Here is a 14,043-nt window from a genome sequence, read left to right on the forward strand (position 1 = left end):
TGGGGGCAGGGAAGGCCGAGCAAGGAGGTGGGCTCAGCCTGACCCCGTGGGACCAGGAGCATGAACAGCACTTCAGAGCTCATCCTGCCCAGAGGCAAAGGGACCCTCCTGTTGGACACCCACATCAGAGTCTAGCCACAAGCCACCTCCAGAGGGCAGGATGGGACACAGCACCTCTGGGCATCCAGGGAAAGAAGGCCCTGCAACCAGGGTAGTCCCACCAGGAAGGGGGCAGCCCGGTGTCACTGGCAGCCAAGACCCCGGCTACCGGCCTCTGGTGGAGTGCACCTGGCACTCTGTCTGGTCTCCACGTACAGCGTGCAGATGGAGGACAAGGTTTTCAGAAGAGTAAGAGCAGCCTTGCGGTCTGGCCAGGAGATGGGACAGTGCAGGTCCCTCTTACCACCTGCTAGTAAGGATTGGCGTGTGTGGGAGGACACCCGGGTAAACTCACGCAGAAGCACGTGGGTGGCCCTCCCTGAGCTGTGCAGAGGGCAGGCCGTGCGCCACAGCCCTTGGCTTCCGGGCAGAAGAGGCTGTAATTAGTCGTCCTGGAGCCCGGCTCCGTCCCAGGGTCACCCCTGCCGCCCACCAGGCCCGCCTGCCACCTGGCACTCATGAGGGGGTGTAGTCCTGGCTCCAGGGCCGTGTGCCATGGCTCCCTGTGCCTGTTGGGGCCTGGGGAGGGCAGGCCAGACCCTGTGCATCTGTCCTAGAATCTGCTGGACTCCAAGTCCCTGAAGCTCATCATCAGCATGACCCTGCACGACCGCACCACCAAGTCGCTGCTGCACCTGCACAAGAAGAAGAAGCCGCCCAGCATCAGCGCCCAGTTCCAGGTAGGCGGCCGCAGAGCTAGGAGCCACGCCACACCCAGCCTGCCACTCGCCTGGCGCGGCCGGGGTAACCCAGCACGGGGAGCTGGTCGTCATCCTCAGGGTTCCCAACCTTGACGCTGCTTGACATGGGCTGGATCATTCTCGGGGACGGGGCCGTCCTGTGCATTATGGGACACCGAACAGCATCCCTGGCCTCCACCCACCTGATGCCAGTAGCATCCTCCAGTCATGACAACCAAAGATGTCTCTAGTCGTTGTCACATGCCCCTGGAGCGGCAGAATCACCCATGGTTTAGAACCACTGCGTTAAAAGGAGCACAAGTTAGCTTGTTAGTTACCATGACTGCTCGGCTGTGTCCTTGGGTCATGGTTCCCTTTTTTCCCTGGCTGCAAGGAAGCTCAGGGATGCCTTTGTTTTTTAGGGGGTCCAATGGATGCTGACCCTCACCATTAGTTTTGTTGTTCCTTCCCTCTTTCCTCAATCTGAGTCTCATGTTCCCACCTCGGCTTTTTTGTGATTACCTCATGTGGGAACTCCCACAAATCCTTTTTGGAAACAGCAGGCCAGAGACCGAAATCCCCGCATCCTTGGTCCCTGCTGAGGCTGATGCGTGTTTTAAGTCCCTGGAAGGAGTTCATTTAGTCCCACCCCCTCCCACCTTCCACCTGAGACAAAGACAAGAGCTGGGTGGCCCTGGGAAGATGGTGGTTCCCAGCTGCAAGGACCCTGCAGCCCCCTTGGGGGCTCCCAGGGGTAGTGCAGCCTTTGGTCAGAACATCCAGCTGCAACCTCCCATGTCCTGCATCAGCATGTACACCCCCCGCTGACCCCAGCAGGAACTGGGTCCCCTCCCACTGAGCAGCACGCCCCTGGGGTCCCAGCTCAGCGTCCTCTCTCTCTTCCCCAGGCATCCCTCAGCAAGCTCCTGGAGGCGCTGGGGAAGGCGGAGCCCTTCTTCATCCGCTGCATCCGCTCCAACGCCGAGAAGGTGAGGGCTCCGCATCTCGGGAAGGTGAAGGCCAGGGTCTGGCGGCTCAGCAGGGGGTGCTCCTGCCTCAGCCTTGGGGTGGGGGCGCCAGGAGAGGCCTCAGGGAACCAAGTGTCTACACCAGTTCCGGGAGCTGTAAACAGCATGCCGTAGCCGCCCAGGCCTGGAGGGGGGTCAGCAGGAAGCAGCGAGGGCAGCCTGGTGGCCAAGAGCAGGGACGTCATCTGGAATGTGGGGGGTTCCCAGAGAAGGTTTGCAAGAAGAGGGACAGATCGGGGGTGCTCCTCAGATACATCCCAACGTGGCCAGTGCAGAGAATGTACCAGAAGAGAGGGGCAGAGGTTGTGCAGCAGGAACACAGAGCCTGCTGCTCATCCAGAAGTTTCTAGAAAAGACTGTTGGAGCACAGAGGGGCAGTTCTCAATGCTGGGCTTCCTTTGCCCCAAGGGTCCACTGGCCATTCCATCCCCTCAGGGACTTTGGGGGGACTGCTCGGGATCTGGGCTCCCTCCCGGGGGGAGTAGACACCTGGGCGGGTGCCTCCTGGCCACTGTGTCCGCCCACCTGTCCCCATCTCTGCGTTCCCCACTTCCTGGGCTCTCTCCTGCTCCTGGGAGGCTCTGCTAACGTCCAGAGCCTGGCTTCTCCCTGCGGGGACTGCAGCTTCCGTCTTCCCAGACAAGGACCCAGAACCATTCCCTCTCTCCCGTTCCCGGGAGGTGCCCACTGGTGTCTCAGAGATTCTCTGAGTTCTCCCATTGGGATTCTTACTTCAGTTTTGGGCAACTCAAGAAATGTTCCATCAACACCTGCTCTGGACAGGGGCCATGCCACTAGATTGTTCTTTGCCATGGGGACCATCCTGTGCACTAGAGAGTGTTGAGCAGCATCCCTGGTTTCCAAGAGCCCACCAGATGCCAGAAGCACCCCCTGCCCAGTCGTGACAACCGTCCTTTCATGCCCTTCCGTCCCCTCCATCCACTTAAAATAACATCCACCAGCACGGAGGCTGGGCCCCTCAGCTCCAGGCTGGAAGCCCACTGAGGCAGGTCGTTTCCAGCCCCTCCAGCGGCGAGCATCTCTGTGTCCCTGTCAGCCCTTCGGTTTCCCCCTCCTCCTCTGGGCCTTCACCAGCTGTTCCCTGCCCTCCTCCCTCTGCCCATTCCCTCCTCAGCCCTCAGCCCAGGATCCCCTCTCTTGTGACACCTCCCACAGGGGCCTGGGCAGTGTCCGGCCCGTCCACGTGTGCATCTGGCCCCCATGCAGCGCCATGTGCTCCTCCTGCCGAGTCCCCAGCAGTTTCCCCAGAGCCTGGCACAGAGCACAAGCTCAGCGTAGGTTTGGGTTGAGGCCCTTAGAAAATAACTCTTTGCAGCAAATTATCTTAAATTAGGCAGTAAGGCGTGGCATCTGTCTCCCAGATGCCAGGGAGCAGAGCAGATCAGCTGCCAAGTTTTCTAGAAGAGATGAATGCCTCGAGCACTGCTGCTGAGCGGCCCCATCTCTTTATTCCAACGACTGTCTGGAGTGAGGAAAGACAAACGGATCCCCAGGGGCCCACAGCTGCCGTGCTGGGGACATTCCCAGACCTGGACTGTGTCTGTATCTTGAAGCCCGTGATAGAGCAGTCCCATAGGAATTGGCACCTCGCCCCACAGCTCCCTGTCCCTGGCCACCAACCAGCTCAGGCGTCTGCCCGGGGACACCTACCCTGACCACTCACATCCCATTTCAGAAAGAGCTATGTTTCGACGACGAGCTGGTGCTGCAGCAGCTGCGCTACACGGGCATGCTGGAGACCGTACGGATCCGGAGGTCTGGCTACAGCGCCAAGTACACGTTTCAGGTACGGCACACACACACATTCACATGCGTGGCTGCCCGTGACGCGGGCCGCTTCCCTGTCCCAGGGAGAGCACTTCTCTGCGATGTGAACCCGGCAGGTTACTTTACACCAGGGCTTCTCCCCGCCAGCACTGTTGGCATTTGCCGGATCATTTTCTGGTGTGGGAGGCCAGTTTCCTTGCAGAGGTGGCTGAGCCCAGCCAAGCCTTGAAGGGTACGGAGGTGTTTAGCCAGGCCAGGAAGAGGGAATCGCACCAGTGGATCCCCATGCAGCTCTGCCCTTCACTGAGCATCTTAAAAAGCGATGGGTGCTTTTATACCCAGCTCTTTTATTCTGGCAACCAGCAGTGGCAGGGCCGGTTCCTCTCTCTTTCCCCTGTACAGAAACTAAGGCCCAGGGAGGTGATGACTTCAGAGAGTGCTCCCTGGGCTTCGTACAAACACGGAGGATCATTGGTAACCTCAATTCAGTGAAGATCAAATTGCGAGAGCAGCTTCTCAACCACAGCACCACTGACACTTGGGGCAGGTCACCCTCTGTGGGGGGCCGTCCTGGGCACTGCAGGGTGTGGAGCAGCATCCCTGGCCTCCACCCACTCGATGCCAGGAGCATCCCACCCCTGAGTTGTGACAACCAAAAATGTCTCGACATCACTGAACCTCCCCAGGCGTCAGCCTGGCCTGGGTTGAGAACCCTGCTTCATGCCATGAGTTGGCACTACCCGTGTGGCGCCTGAGTGAGCTCTGGGCCTGAAGCCAGAGGTGGCGGCTCCTGGTCCGCATTCAGGCTTTACCCACCTGGCTCCAGGGACTTGGCTTCATCAGGGCATGCCTCTCTTTTCTCGTCCACCCGCTGGAAATAAGGGCTTCCTGATCCTGTATAAATAGGAAAGGCAAAATTACAGAAAAGGGAAAACATGCTCATGTGTTTTACTAATGCTTGGCTCTTAAAATTTGAAATAATTTACTTACAAAGTGCATCTCTCCAGCTGTGATGCAGCCCTTTAACGAGCTGTAGACTCCCAGGGGTGGCCCCGCCTCCCCCCGCCAACTCCCAGGGGCAGCCACCCCCCAACAGTGCCAGCACCCACAGTGCTCGACAGCCCCTCGCTGACTGACTGAAGGACCCAGTCCTCTGTGTCTGCGAGGCTCTTTCTTAAGCTTTAGGCCGTTTCAGAAGGTCTGAGATTTTAGATTTGTCGATCCCGTTGACGTCGAGCCAAGTTTTGGCTTTGCAAACTCGGCTTGACCCGGGAACTGCTGGAACCCTGTCTCCTTGGTGGTGGTGGAAACGCTCACTCGTCTTCTCCTTTCTTGGCCCGAATCACCCAGGATTTCATCGAGCAGTTCCAGGTGCTGCTGCCCAAGAACGCCCAGCCGTGCAGAGAGGTCATCTCCGCCCTGCTGGAGAAGATGGACGTAGACAAGAGGAGCTACCAGATCGGGAAGACCAAGGTCAGCGTCCCCACCTCGGGGCGGCCGCACAGCCGTGCCCCACCCTCCACTGCACACACGGTGCTCCAGGGCCACGCGCTGAAAAGGAAGGGGCTCTGCTGAGGAAGTGCGTCTCTTGGGGCCCAGCACAGTGTCCCCCCGGGAGGCAGAGGTGCACACCCAAGGGGCGGGGCTCGGGCAGCAGGCCTGTTTACCATTTTCTCCTGGGTGGGCTCGGGACGATCACAGCACACCACAGTGCTCGGGGCCGGTCAGCACCCTCCGCCATGGCACCACGGTGCTTGGGGCTGGTCCACACCCTGCGCCACGGCCCCATGGTGCTCGGAGCCGGTCAGCACCCTCTGCAGTGCCTGGAGAAGGGCTCCTTTGCTCGCCTTCCCTGCAGAAACCGCCTCGCGCCTCTCCGTGTGTGTGTGTGTCGGTTGCTTCTTGTCAGGGCGCTGCCTGCTGTCCTTGTCTAGCAAGTGCCAGGGACACCTCCCCATTAGGACTTCGCCTGCTGTGAAAAATCCCCTCGTGGTTCCCCAACAAGTTAATCACAGAGTCACCAGGTGACCCAGCAATTCTGCATCTAGGTATCGACCCAAAAGAACTGAAAACCAGTGTGCAAACTAAACCTTATGTACACATGTGCTCAGCAGCACTAGTCACAATCACCAAAAGGTAGGAACAGCCCAAGCGTCCGTCATCAGATGATGGATGAACAAAATGTGGTCTGTCTGTACAATGGACTAGTACTCAGCCGTTAAAAGGGAAGAGGCTACAACAGGGATGAAGCTCGAAAACCTCATGCCAAGTGAGAGAAGCCAGACACAGAAGGCCACATAGTGTGTGATCCCTTTTATGTGAAATGTCCAGAACAGGCAAATCCACAGAGACAGAAGCAGATTGGTGATTGCCAGGGGCTGGGGAGGGACTGCTCATGAGGATGGGGGTCTCCTTTTGGGGTGACAGGAATGTCCTGGAGCTGGATAGATAGGTTGTGCAACATTGTGAATGTGCTAAAACCCACTGAAGTCTTTACTTTAAATGGTGAATTCCACATCATGTGAATTCTGTCTCGGTACATTTAGAAAAACTCCCCCGGGTCAGGTCAGGGAGCACACAAGCTTGGTCTCCCTCGCTCCCGCGGTGGACTGTGCAGACCACCCAGGCACAGGGCTTCCAGGGCCACGCTGACCAACCTGTGCCCACACCCACCAGGTTTTCCTGAAGGAGACAGAGAGGCAGGCCCTGCAGGAGACGCTGCACCGTGAGGTCGTACGGAAGATCCTGCTCCTGCAGAGCTGGTTCCGGATGGTGCTGGAACGCCGGCACTTCCTGCAGATGAGGCGGGCGGCCATCACCATTCAGGTGCCGGGCGGGCCCCACCGGTCAGGCAGAGGGCGGCTGGGAGGGTGCACACCTGGCCCCTGAACACCCACTTCACCTGCAGGCCTGCTGGCGGTCCTACCGTGTCCGGCGGGCGCTGGAGAGAACACAGGCGGCTGTGTGCCTCCAGGCCGCGTGGAGGGGCTACCAGCGGCGGATGGCCTACCGGCGCCACAGACAGAGCATCATCCGCCTGCAGAGCCTCTGCCGGGGACACCTTCAGCGCAAGAGGTGAGCAGAGCAGGGCCCCTGCCTGCTCCCCCAGAACATTCTGGAAGCCAGGAAGTTCACTCACTCTGTAGCTGCCTGAGATACCGTCCATCTGGCAGAGCTGTCAGATTGTCATTCTGGATGCAGGGAGGCTGGAGAGAGGCTGGTGGGAACCCAGCCGTCTGGCCACCTGGGACCACAGGGAGATGTACCAGGGCTGGTGGATGTCTCTCACTGGCAAAGCCTCATGGCGCCATTGCTGCACTCGGTCTCTGCCGGGGACCCCCGCTGCACCTGCCCACTCCAGGCCAGTCAGCGAGCACCTGGATTCAGAGGTGGAGGCTTCAGACCACCAGGACCGGCCTGCAGCAGGCTCCCTCCCCCTGCGCTCATGCACGGGGAGCTCAGGGACCCCAAGGGCATTCAGGGATTTCTTAACAGATCGTTCTCACCTAATCAGCCAGGCCAACCCAGGACAGAGGTGACTATGATGACAAGGGGCCATCCTCTGTACCCACTTCCTGGCTGAGGAGCTTCCTTCTTTCTGGAAGCATCTCTGAGCACCAGGGTCACACCACTCGGTAGAGGCAGAGCCCAGCCCCTAGCCCGAGGGCAGCACAGAGGTCCCACCAGGATGTAGCTCAGAGGTCCCCATGCCCTGGGGGATTCTGGAGGCCGTGTGCCTGTTGGTTCCTGAACCTTCCCCTTTTCTCTCCTCACACAGCTTCAGCCAGATGGTTGCAGAGAAGCAGAAGGCAGAGGAGAGGGAGAGGGAAGCGCAGCGAGCCACAGGGGACGAGATCTCCGAGGGCGAGCCAGGCCAGGCGGCCGGGCAGGAGCTGGGGGCCGAGCAGAGCCTGGAACTGACGGAGGACAACGAGCATTTGGCAGTGCAGCCCGAGGTGTGTCCAAGCGACCAGCCCCCGGCGCAGAGGTCCCACTCCGAGAAGGAGGTCCCGAGCCCAGAGAAGGCTCTCCTACCCCAGAAAAATGCTGCTGAAAGTCATGAGAAAGTGCCCAGCAGCCGGGAGAAGCGTGAGTCGCGGCGGCAGAGAGGGCTGGAGCACGTGAAGCTCCAGAACAGACACATCCAGTCCTGTAGGGAAGAGAATGCCCTCAGAGAACCTTCCGGAAGGGCTGTCTTGGAGCAAGAGGAGAGCGTCCCTGAAGACAAAAAGGAAAGCAGACAAGATGAAACGCCTTCAGACGCGGGGTTGGAGGTGGAGAACGCTTCTCCTCAAAAGCAGCCTGAAGAGCCACCGCAGGCCGTGCTAGCCAGCCAGGTCTCGAGGGAAGCCGTGGAGGCATTCCAGAGTGAGAGCCCAAGGCCCAGCCACATGGAACGGCCCACCAGCCTGGCCCTGGACAGCAGGGTCAGTGCACCAGCCCCCAGCACCACCCCTGAGACCCCCAAGGACAAAAGCAAGCCAGTGGGTGGCCTGAGGACGCAAGACAGGCCCGAGAGCCCGGGAGGCTCCACCCAGATCCAGCGGTACCGGGACTCGGACTCCGAGCGGCTGGCCACTGCCGTGGAGCTGTGGCGGGGCAAGAAGCTAGTGGCCGCCAGTTCCAGCGCCATGCTGAGCCAGTCCCTGGACCTCAGCGAGCGGCACCGGGCAGTCGGGGCCCCTCTCACGCCCACAGAGTAAGCCCCGCACCCTCATTTGTCCGAGCACCATGAGTGCCAGGCCCAGGTGGGTGGGCAGGGTGGGGGATGCACAGCCAGAGGCCCAGCAGCAGGACCAGGGCAGCACCATGCAACCCCAAAGCAGTGAGCAGCTCCAGGCCAAGAGCTGGCCCCAGGTGTGTGGCAGCCCCGAGGGGGGCAGGCGAAAGTAAAGATGAGGCACCTGCCCAGGGCCACCCAACTGGGGCCTGGCCAGGAGCCTAAGCCACAGGAGCTGTGTTCACAGAGAAAGCCCCAGGCCTGGGGGCAGTGGCCCCTCAGGTCGAGGTCCCCGCTCCCTGGCCCTCCTGGGCCTCAGTTCCTCAACGAATGGGACTGATGGCACTCACCCGGGGGTCAAGGCAGAAGCCGCCTCACCCTCAGTTGGGTAAACCCCCAAGTGACCCCCAATCTCCAGATCTCCATCCCAGAGGCCTGCGCGGCCAAAGGAGAGAGGAGTCAGAGGAGGACGCAGACCTTCTGCCAGGGCAGGCTTTCCCAGCCTCGGCCACGGACCCCCAGAGCCGGCTCATCTCTGGGATGGGGCCATCCACGCACTGTGGGGTGCAGAGCAGCACCCCTGGCCTCTGCCCACTACATGCCAGGAGTACCTTCTCAGGTCACGACAACCTAAAGTGTCTCCTAACTTGTGTTTGTTGATACAAGCCACATTTCTGTCATCTCACAGGGAGAGGCGCATTTCCTTATCTGCTAGCGACGTCTCCAAGCTCCTCCCGTCCCCGTCCCCGTCCCCGTCCAAGACTCAGGTAAAGCTTCAGCTGCAGCTCTCGCCCCTCAGGTCCCAGCCCACCGCTGGCCTGGCCACCCCAGCTCTGTCCTAAGGACAGCTTAGGAGGAAAGAGACGTCCCCAAGATGCAGGGACCCCTGCCTTCCCTCCCACGAGGGCTGCCTGCCTTTGCTCATGGAACAGCCTGCTCTCTTGCAGCCTTCTCCGGAAACGGTGGATGGGGAGCCGAGCACGAAGAGGCCAGCCGTCCAGAAGAAGAAGTCGGGTGACACTTCCTCTGGCGCAGATTTGGGGCTGTCGCCAGGCTCCCAGACCGACTCCAAGTAAGTGCCGGGTTTGGGAGAGCACTCTGGCCACCAGAGGACAGACAGGGTCCCTGCTGAGGCCTCCAGCCTCTGAGCAGGCTGGTCTCCTAAACCGACGGCCTAGACAATGCGCGGTCAGGCAGGCGTCTTCTCCTTAGCAGCTTCGGGAGGAGAGCGCGCGTGGAGCCCAGATTGTGGCCACGTTGGGGTGAAACGATTCCTGCTGAAGCCTAGAGCCGATCTTGGTCACTTCTTCTGGGTCCACAGACGGCTAACGTTTTACTTTTTATGGAATCAGAACCAGCTCCCAGCTCCCCCATCCCTCCCTCTGGAACCCCTCCTGGGTCCTCAGATAGAAAAAACTGGGCCAGGGCCAGCCCAGTGGTGTAGCAGTTAAGCTCGCACATTCTGCTTCGGCGGCCCGGGGTTCGCCAGTTCGGATCCCAGGTGCGGACATGGCACCGCTCGGCAAGCCATGCTGTGGCAGGCGTCCCACGTATAAAGTAGAGGAAGATGGGCACGGATGTGAGCTCAGGGCCAGTCTTCCTCAGCAAAAAGAGGAGGATTGGCAGCAGATGTTAGCTCAGGGCTAATCTTCCTCATAAAAAAAAAAAAGAGAAGAAAAAAGAAAAAATTGGGCCAGGGCTCTATCCCCAGAAAGCCCCTGCCAGAGTGCTCTGGGTAGTTCCAGCTCAGAGCAGAGGGGATGGGCTGTGGCACAGGGGAGCTCTGATCTGAAAGCTGAGGTGGGTGTAGAACAGGCTTATGGCGGGGGTGGAGAGCCCCCCACGGCACGGGGACCCCACCACCAAAACAAAGCACCTCAAACCAGGTGGCTTCAAACAGCAGGAATTTCTCTCACAGCCTGGAGGCCAGAAGTCCAAAATCAAGGTGTCGCAGGGCCGCGCTCCCTCCAGAGGCTCCAGGGGAGGGTCCGTCCTGCCTCGCCAGCTTCTGGGGGCCCAGGCGTCCCTTGGCTTGTGGCTGCATTACTCCAATCTCTGCCTCTGTCTTCGAATGACATTCTTCTCTCCTCTGCGTTGTCTTTTTCTCTTACAAGGACACTTGTCATTGGATTGTGGCCCGTCTGGGTAATCCGGGATGATCTCGTCTGGAGATCCTTCACTTCGTGTCTTAGTCCATTCAGGCTGCTGTAACAAAACCCCACAGATCAAGCAGCTTAAACAACATTTACTTCTCACGGTTCTGGAGGCTGGAAGCCCAAGATCAAGGCGCCAGCAGATTCAGTATCTGGTGGGGCCACTCCTGGTTCACAGACGGCATCTTCTCACTGTGTCCTCACATGACCGAAGAGGCCAGAGAGATCTCTAGGCTCCCTTTTATAAGGGCACTAATCCCATCATGGCTCCATTCTCACGACCTAATCACCTCCCAACGCCCCCCCTCAACACTGTCACTTTGGGGGTTGGGCGTCAGCATATGAATTTGTCAGGACACACACATTCAGATCCATAGCATTTAGTCACATGTGCAAAGACCCTTTTCCCAAATAAGGTCAGGCTCACAGGCCCTGAGGGTTAGCACAGGGACACTTCTTTTTAGGGGCCACCATTCAGTCACCACACCTCCAGTAGCCACAGTACATGATTTGGCATTTATTCTTCCTGATGTTTTTCCTAACCTGTGCCTGTAAAAACACGTGAGGGGGCGGGGGGAGTGTTATTCACTTTTTAATAAAAAATGGGGTCACACTTCTGCCTAGCATCTAGCATTTTCACCTGACTCCCCTGTCATTCACACAAATCGACCATATTTTTAGTAGCATCCCATTCCACTGATAACCAAGAAAGGGGCCATTTCTCTCTACAGTAAGATGATCCTTTTTGTTTTTTTAAGATTTTATTTTTTCCTTTTTCTCCCCAAAGTCCCCCGGTACATAGTTGTATATTCTTCGTTGTGGGTCCTTCTAGTTGTGGCATGTGAGATGCTGCCTCAGCGTGGCCTGACGAGCAGTGCCATGTCCGCGCCCAGGATTCGAACCAACGAAACACTGGGCCGCCTGCAGCAGAGCGCGCGAACTCAACCACTCGGCCATGGGGCCAGCCCCAAGATGATCCTTTTTTCAGCCTTACATCCATTTTCATTTTCTGAGGTTTTAAATGGAGCCTGTCACTTTCTCCTACAGATCTACATTTAAGAGACTTTTCCTGCCTAAGAACAAGGATAAAAAATATAGCCTAGAGGGCGTGGAGGAGACAGAGAGCTCAGTAGTTGGGAACGTCGTGCTGGAAGCTGCCACCATGAAGAAGAATCTAGAAGGTTGGTCACCCACAGCCTCAGCACCAGGGCGGGGCCCTCAGGCATGTGGATGGTCCCCAGGTCGGGCCTCGGGCACAGGGCTTCAGGGCTGGTCCCGGCCCCCCAGGGCGCTCTATAGCTGTGGAACCCCAGCGTGCCGTGGTGTGGGGTCCTGGCTCTCAAGGGGCTGATGAGTGTCCTCCCCAGAACCCGCCCTTGCCACTCGCTCCTTCTCCCCTCCAGCCCCCTCCAGCCACCAGCACCGCCACGCCACCAGCGAGAAGCCTGCCAAGGAGCCAGGAGGCAAAGGGAAGAAGAACAGAAACCTCAAGATCGGCAAAATCACAGTGTCAGAGAAGTGGCGGGAGTCGGTGTTCCGCAAAATCACTAACGCCAACGAGCTCAAGTACCTGGATGAGTTCCTGCTCAACAAGGTGAGCCGGCCACGGGTACACGGGAGGAGGGTGCACTTGCAGGGTCGGACCCAGGCCTCCCCAGAAGGGGCCTCATCACCAGCAGAGTTTTTCAAGCTGCCACACAGTAGCCCTTAGTGGGCCGATGCAGGAACTTTCAACATAAAGTCCAGGTGCAGAGTTTCAACACACAGAAAGTTCCAGAAACCAGCCACTTATTCCTAAGTTTGGCATCAGCTTGTTTTCTCGAAACCCAGCCTGGGCTCACGTGAGACCATTTGGAGCCTCATTTATCTCGCTCAGTGTGAACCTTTACATTTCATGCAGGATGTCAGTGGGTCTTATTATGGGGGCTGCACAGCACTTCTGGAACCATGGTACATCCAAAGCATCTGATTCTGGGACGTTCCAGTCCCAAGGGCCTCCTGCGAGGGGTTGTGGTCCGTGTGGGGGTCGTCTAGAGCATGTGTGTGCATACGCGCATGCCTGGGTCCGGCACCCAGCAGGTGCGTTTTGTCCTGTGGTCCCCACCCTGGAAGGTTGAAATCCGTGGTGAGCATCTCGTGTGTTGTTTCACAGCGCCCCTTGGGCAGCTGCACCACTTTCTCGCACACACGAGGAAGTGGGAACACTGCCATCCAGAATGACCGTCCGTGCAGGGCACTGCGCACACCGTGTCCCACCAGGCTGTCCTTGGGTCCTGCCGCCTTCCCTTGTCCTACCACTCAGCCACACCTGGCCATGAACTTCCTACAGATAGGTGTCACTTAATAACGGGGACACGTTCTGAGAAATGCATCCTGAGGCAATCCTGTTATGCGAACATCATAGCACGTACTTAGGCAAACTTAGCAGGTGTTGCCCACCGCACGCCTGGGCTCCGTGGTGCTGATCTTACAGGACTACCGTCATCTGTGCCGTCCATTGGTGGTCGAAACGTCGTAATACGGCGCATGACTTTTTTTTATCTGGAGGACACTTTTACAAAAGGTACTTGGTCCGAGGCAGACACCGATTGAGCGCTTAGTGTGCAGCGGCAGTGAATAAGCCGTGGCCTGTGCTTGGGGTGTTTACAGTCCAGCTGCGGGTGATCTCCCGGCAGACGGGGGTACCCGGGGTCTCTGCAGCATGGCAATGGGCTTTCGGGGACACTGAGGGGCCAGGGGGCCCTGTGAAGGGCAGGGGCATCAGGAAATGAGCAGGCTGTTTGAGGCAGCCCTGGTCCAGAAGCGAGGCTGGGCACCGAGCACCTGTAAGACAGCAGGAAGGGCCCCAGCGAAATCAGCAGGTCTCAACGGGGCGAGCCTGCCCCATGGGACACTCGTCCTCATGCCTGGGGAGTGCTGCCAGCATCCAGCGGCTCGAGGCCAGGGGCGCCGCTTCACACCCCACAGTGAGCACTCCAGCCACAGATGCCGGTGGCTTTGACCTGGGCTGACGGGATCAGAGAGACCGGGACTGGCTGGAGGGCCCGGCTATTCTCCTGCGAGCCTGGGGGAGCCAGGGAAGGGCCTGGGACGGGGCAGAGCGGTGGGGTCAGCGCAGCTCTCCCTCCCTCTCCAGATAAACGACCTCCGTTCCCAGAAGACTCCTATCGAGAGCTTATTCATCGAGGCCACCGAGAAGTTCAGGAGCAACCTCAAAACCATGTACTCCGTCCCCGTACGTGGACTCCCAGCCCCGGGAGGGCCCCCACGGCGAGCCCCTGGGCGCCCCCGTCAGTCCGTCCCGTGGGGTCACACCTTGCATCCCCGCAGAACGGGAAGATCCACGTTGGCTACAAGGACCTGATGGAGAACTACCAGATCGTCGTGAGCAACCTGGCGGCCGAGCGTGGGGAGAAGGACCCCAACCTGGTCCTCAACCTCTTCCAGTCGCTGCTTGACGAGTTCACGCGTGGGTACACCAAGAACGACTTCGAGCCACCCAAGGTGGGTGCTGT

General features: G+C 58.9%; 1 protein-coding gene across 20 annotated transcripts in view; it reads left to right on the plus strand.

Moving 5' to 3' along the window:
- MYO9B (myosin IXB) overlaps window positions 1–14,043 on the plus strand; it is an 84,903-nt gene that overhangs the window by 62,489 nt on the left and 8,371 nt on the right. For all 20 annotated transcript variants that reach the window (XM_070587356.1, XM_070587339.1, XM_070587355.1 and 17 more), the window contains 13 exons: window positions 717–839; window positions 1,748–1,828; window positions 3,564–3,674; window positions 5,006–5,128; window positions 6,332–6,481; window positions 6,564–6,730; window positions 7,434–8,354; window positions 9,064–9,142; window positions 9,323–9,447; window positions 11,576–11,709; window positions 11,932–12,122; window positions 13,665–13,763; window positions 13,859–14,032. In XM_070587356.1, coding sequence (XP_070443457.1) covers window positions 717–839; window positions 1,748–1,828; window positions 3,564–3,674; window positions 5,006–5,128; window positions 6,332–6,481; window positions 6,564–6,730; window positions 7,434–8,354; window positions 9,064–9,142; window positions 9,323–9,447; window positions 11,576–11,709; window positions 11,932–12,122; window positions 13,665–13,763; window positions 13,859–14,032 — 2,478 coding nt within the window. The remainder of the gene's footprint in view (window positions 1–716; window positions 840–1,747; window positions 1,829–3,563; window positions 3,675–5,005; window positions 5,129–6,331; window positions 6,482–6,563; window positions 6,731–7,433; window positions 8,355–9,063; window positions 9,143–9,322; window positions 9,448–11,575; window positions 11,710–11,931; window positions 12,123–13,664; window positions 13,764–13,858; window positions 14,033–14,043) is intronic.

The sequence above is a fragment of the Equus przewalskii genome, chromosome 20 (genome assembly GCF_037783145.1).
Source record: "Equus przewalskii isolate Varuska chromosome 20, EquPr2, whole genome shotgun sequence".
Lineage (NCBI taxonomy): Eukaryota > Metazoa > Chordata > Mammalia > Perissodactyla > Equidae > Equus > Equus przewalskii.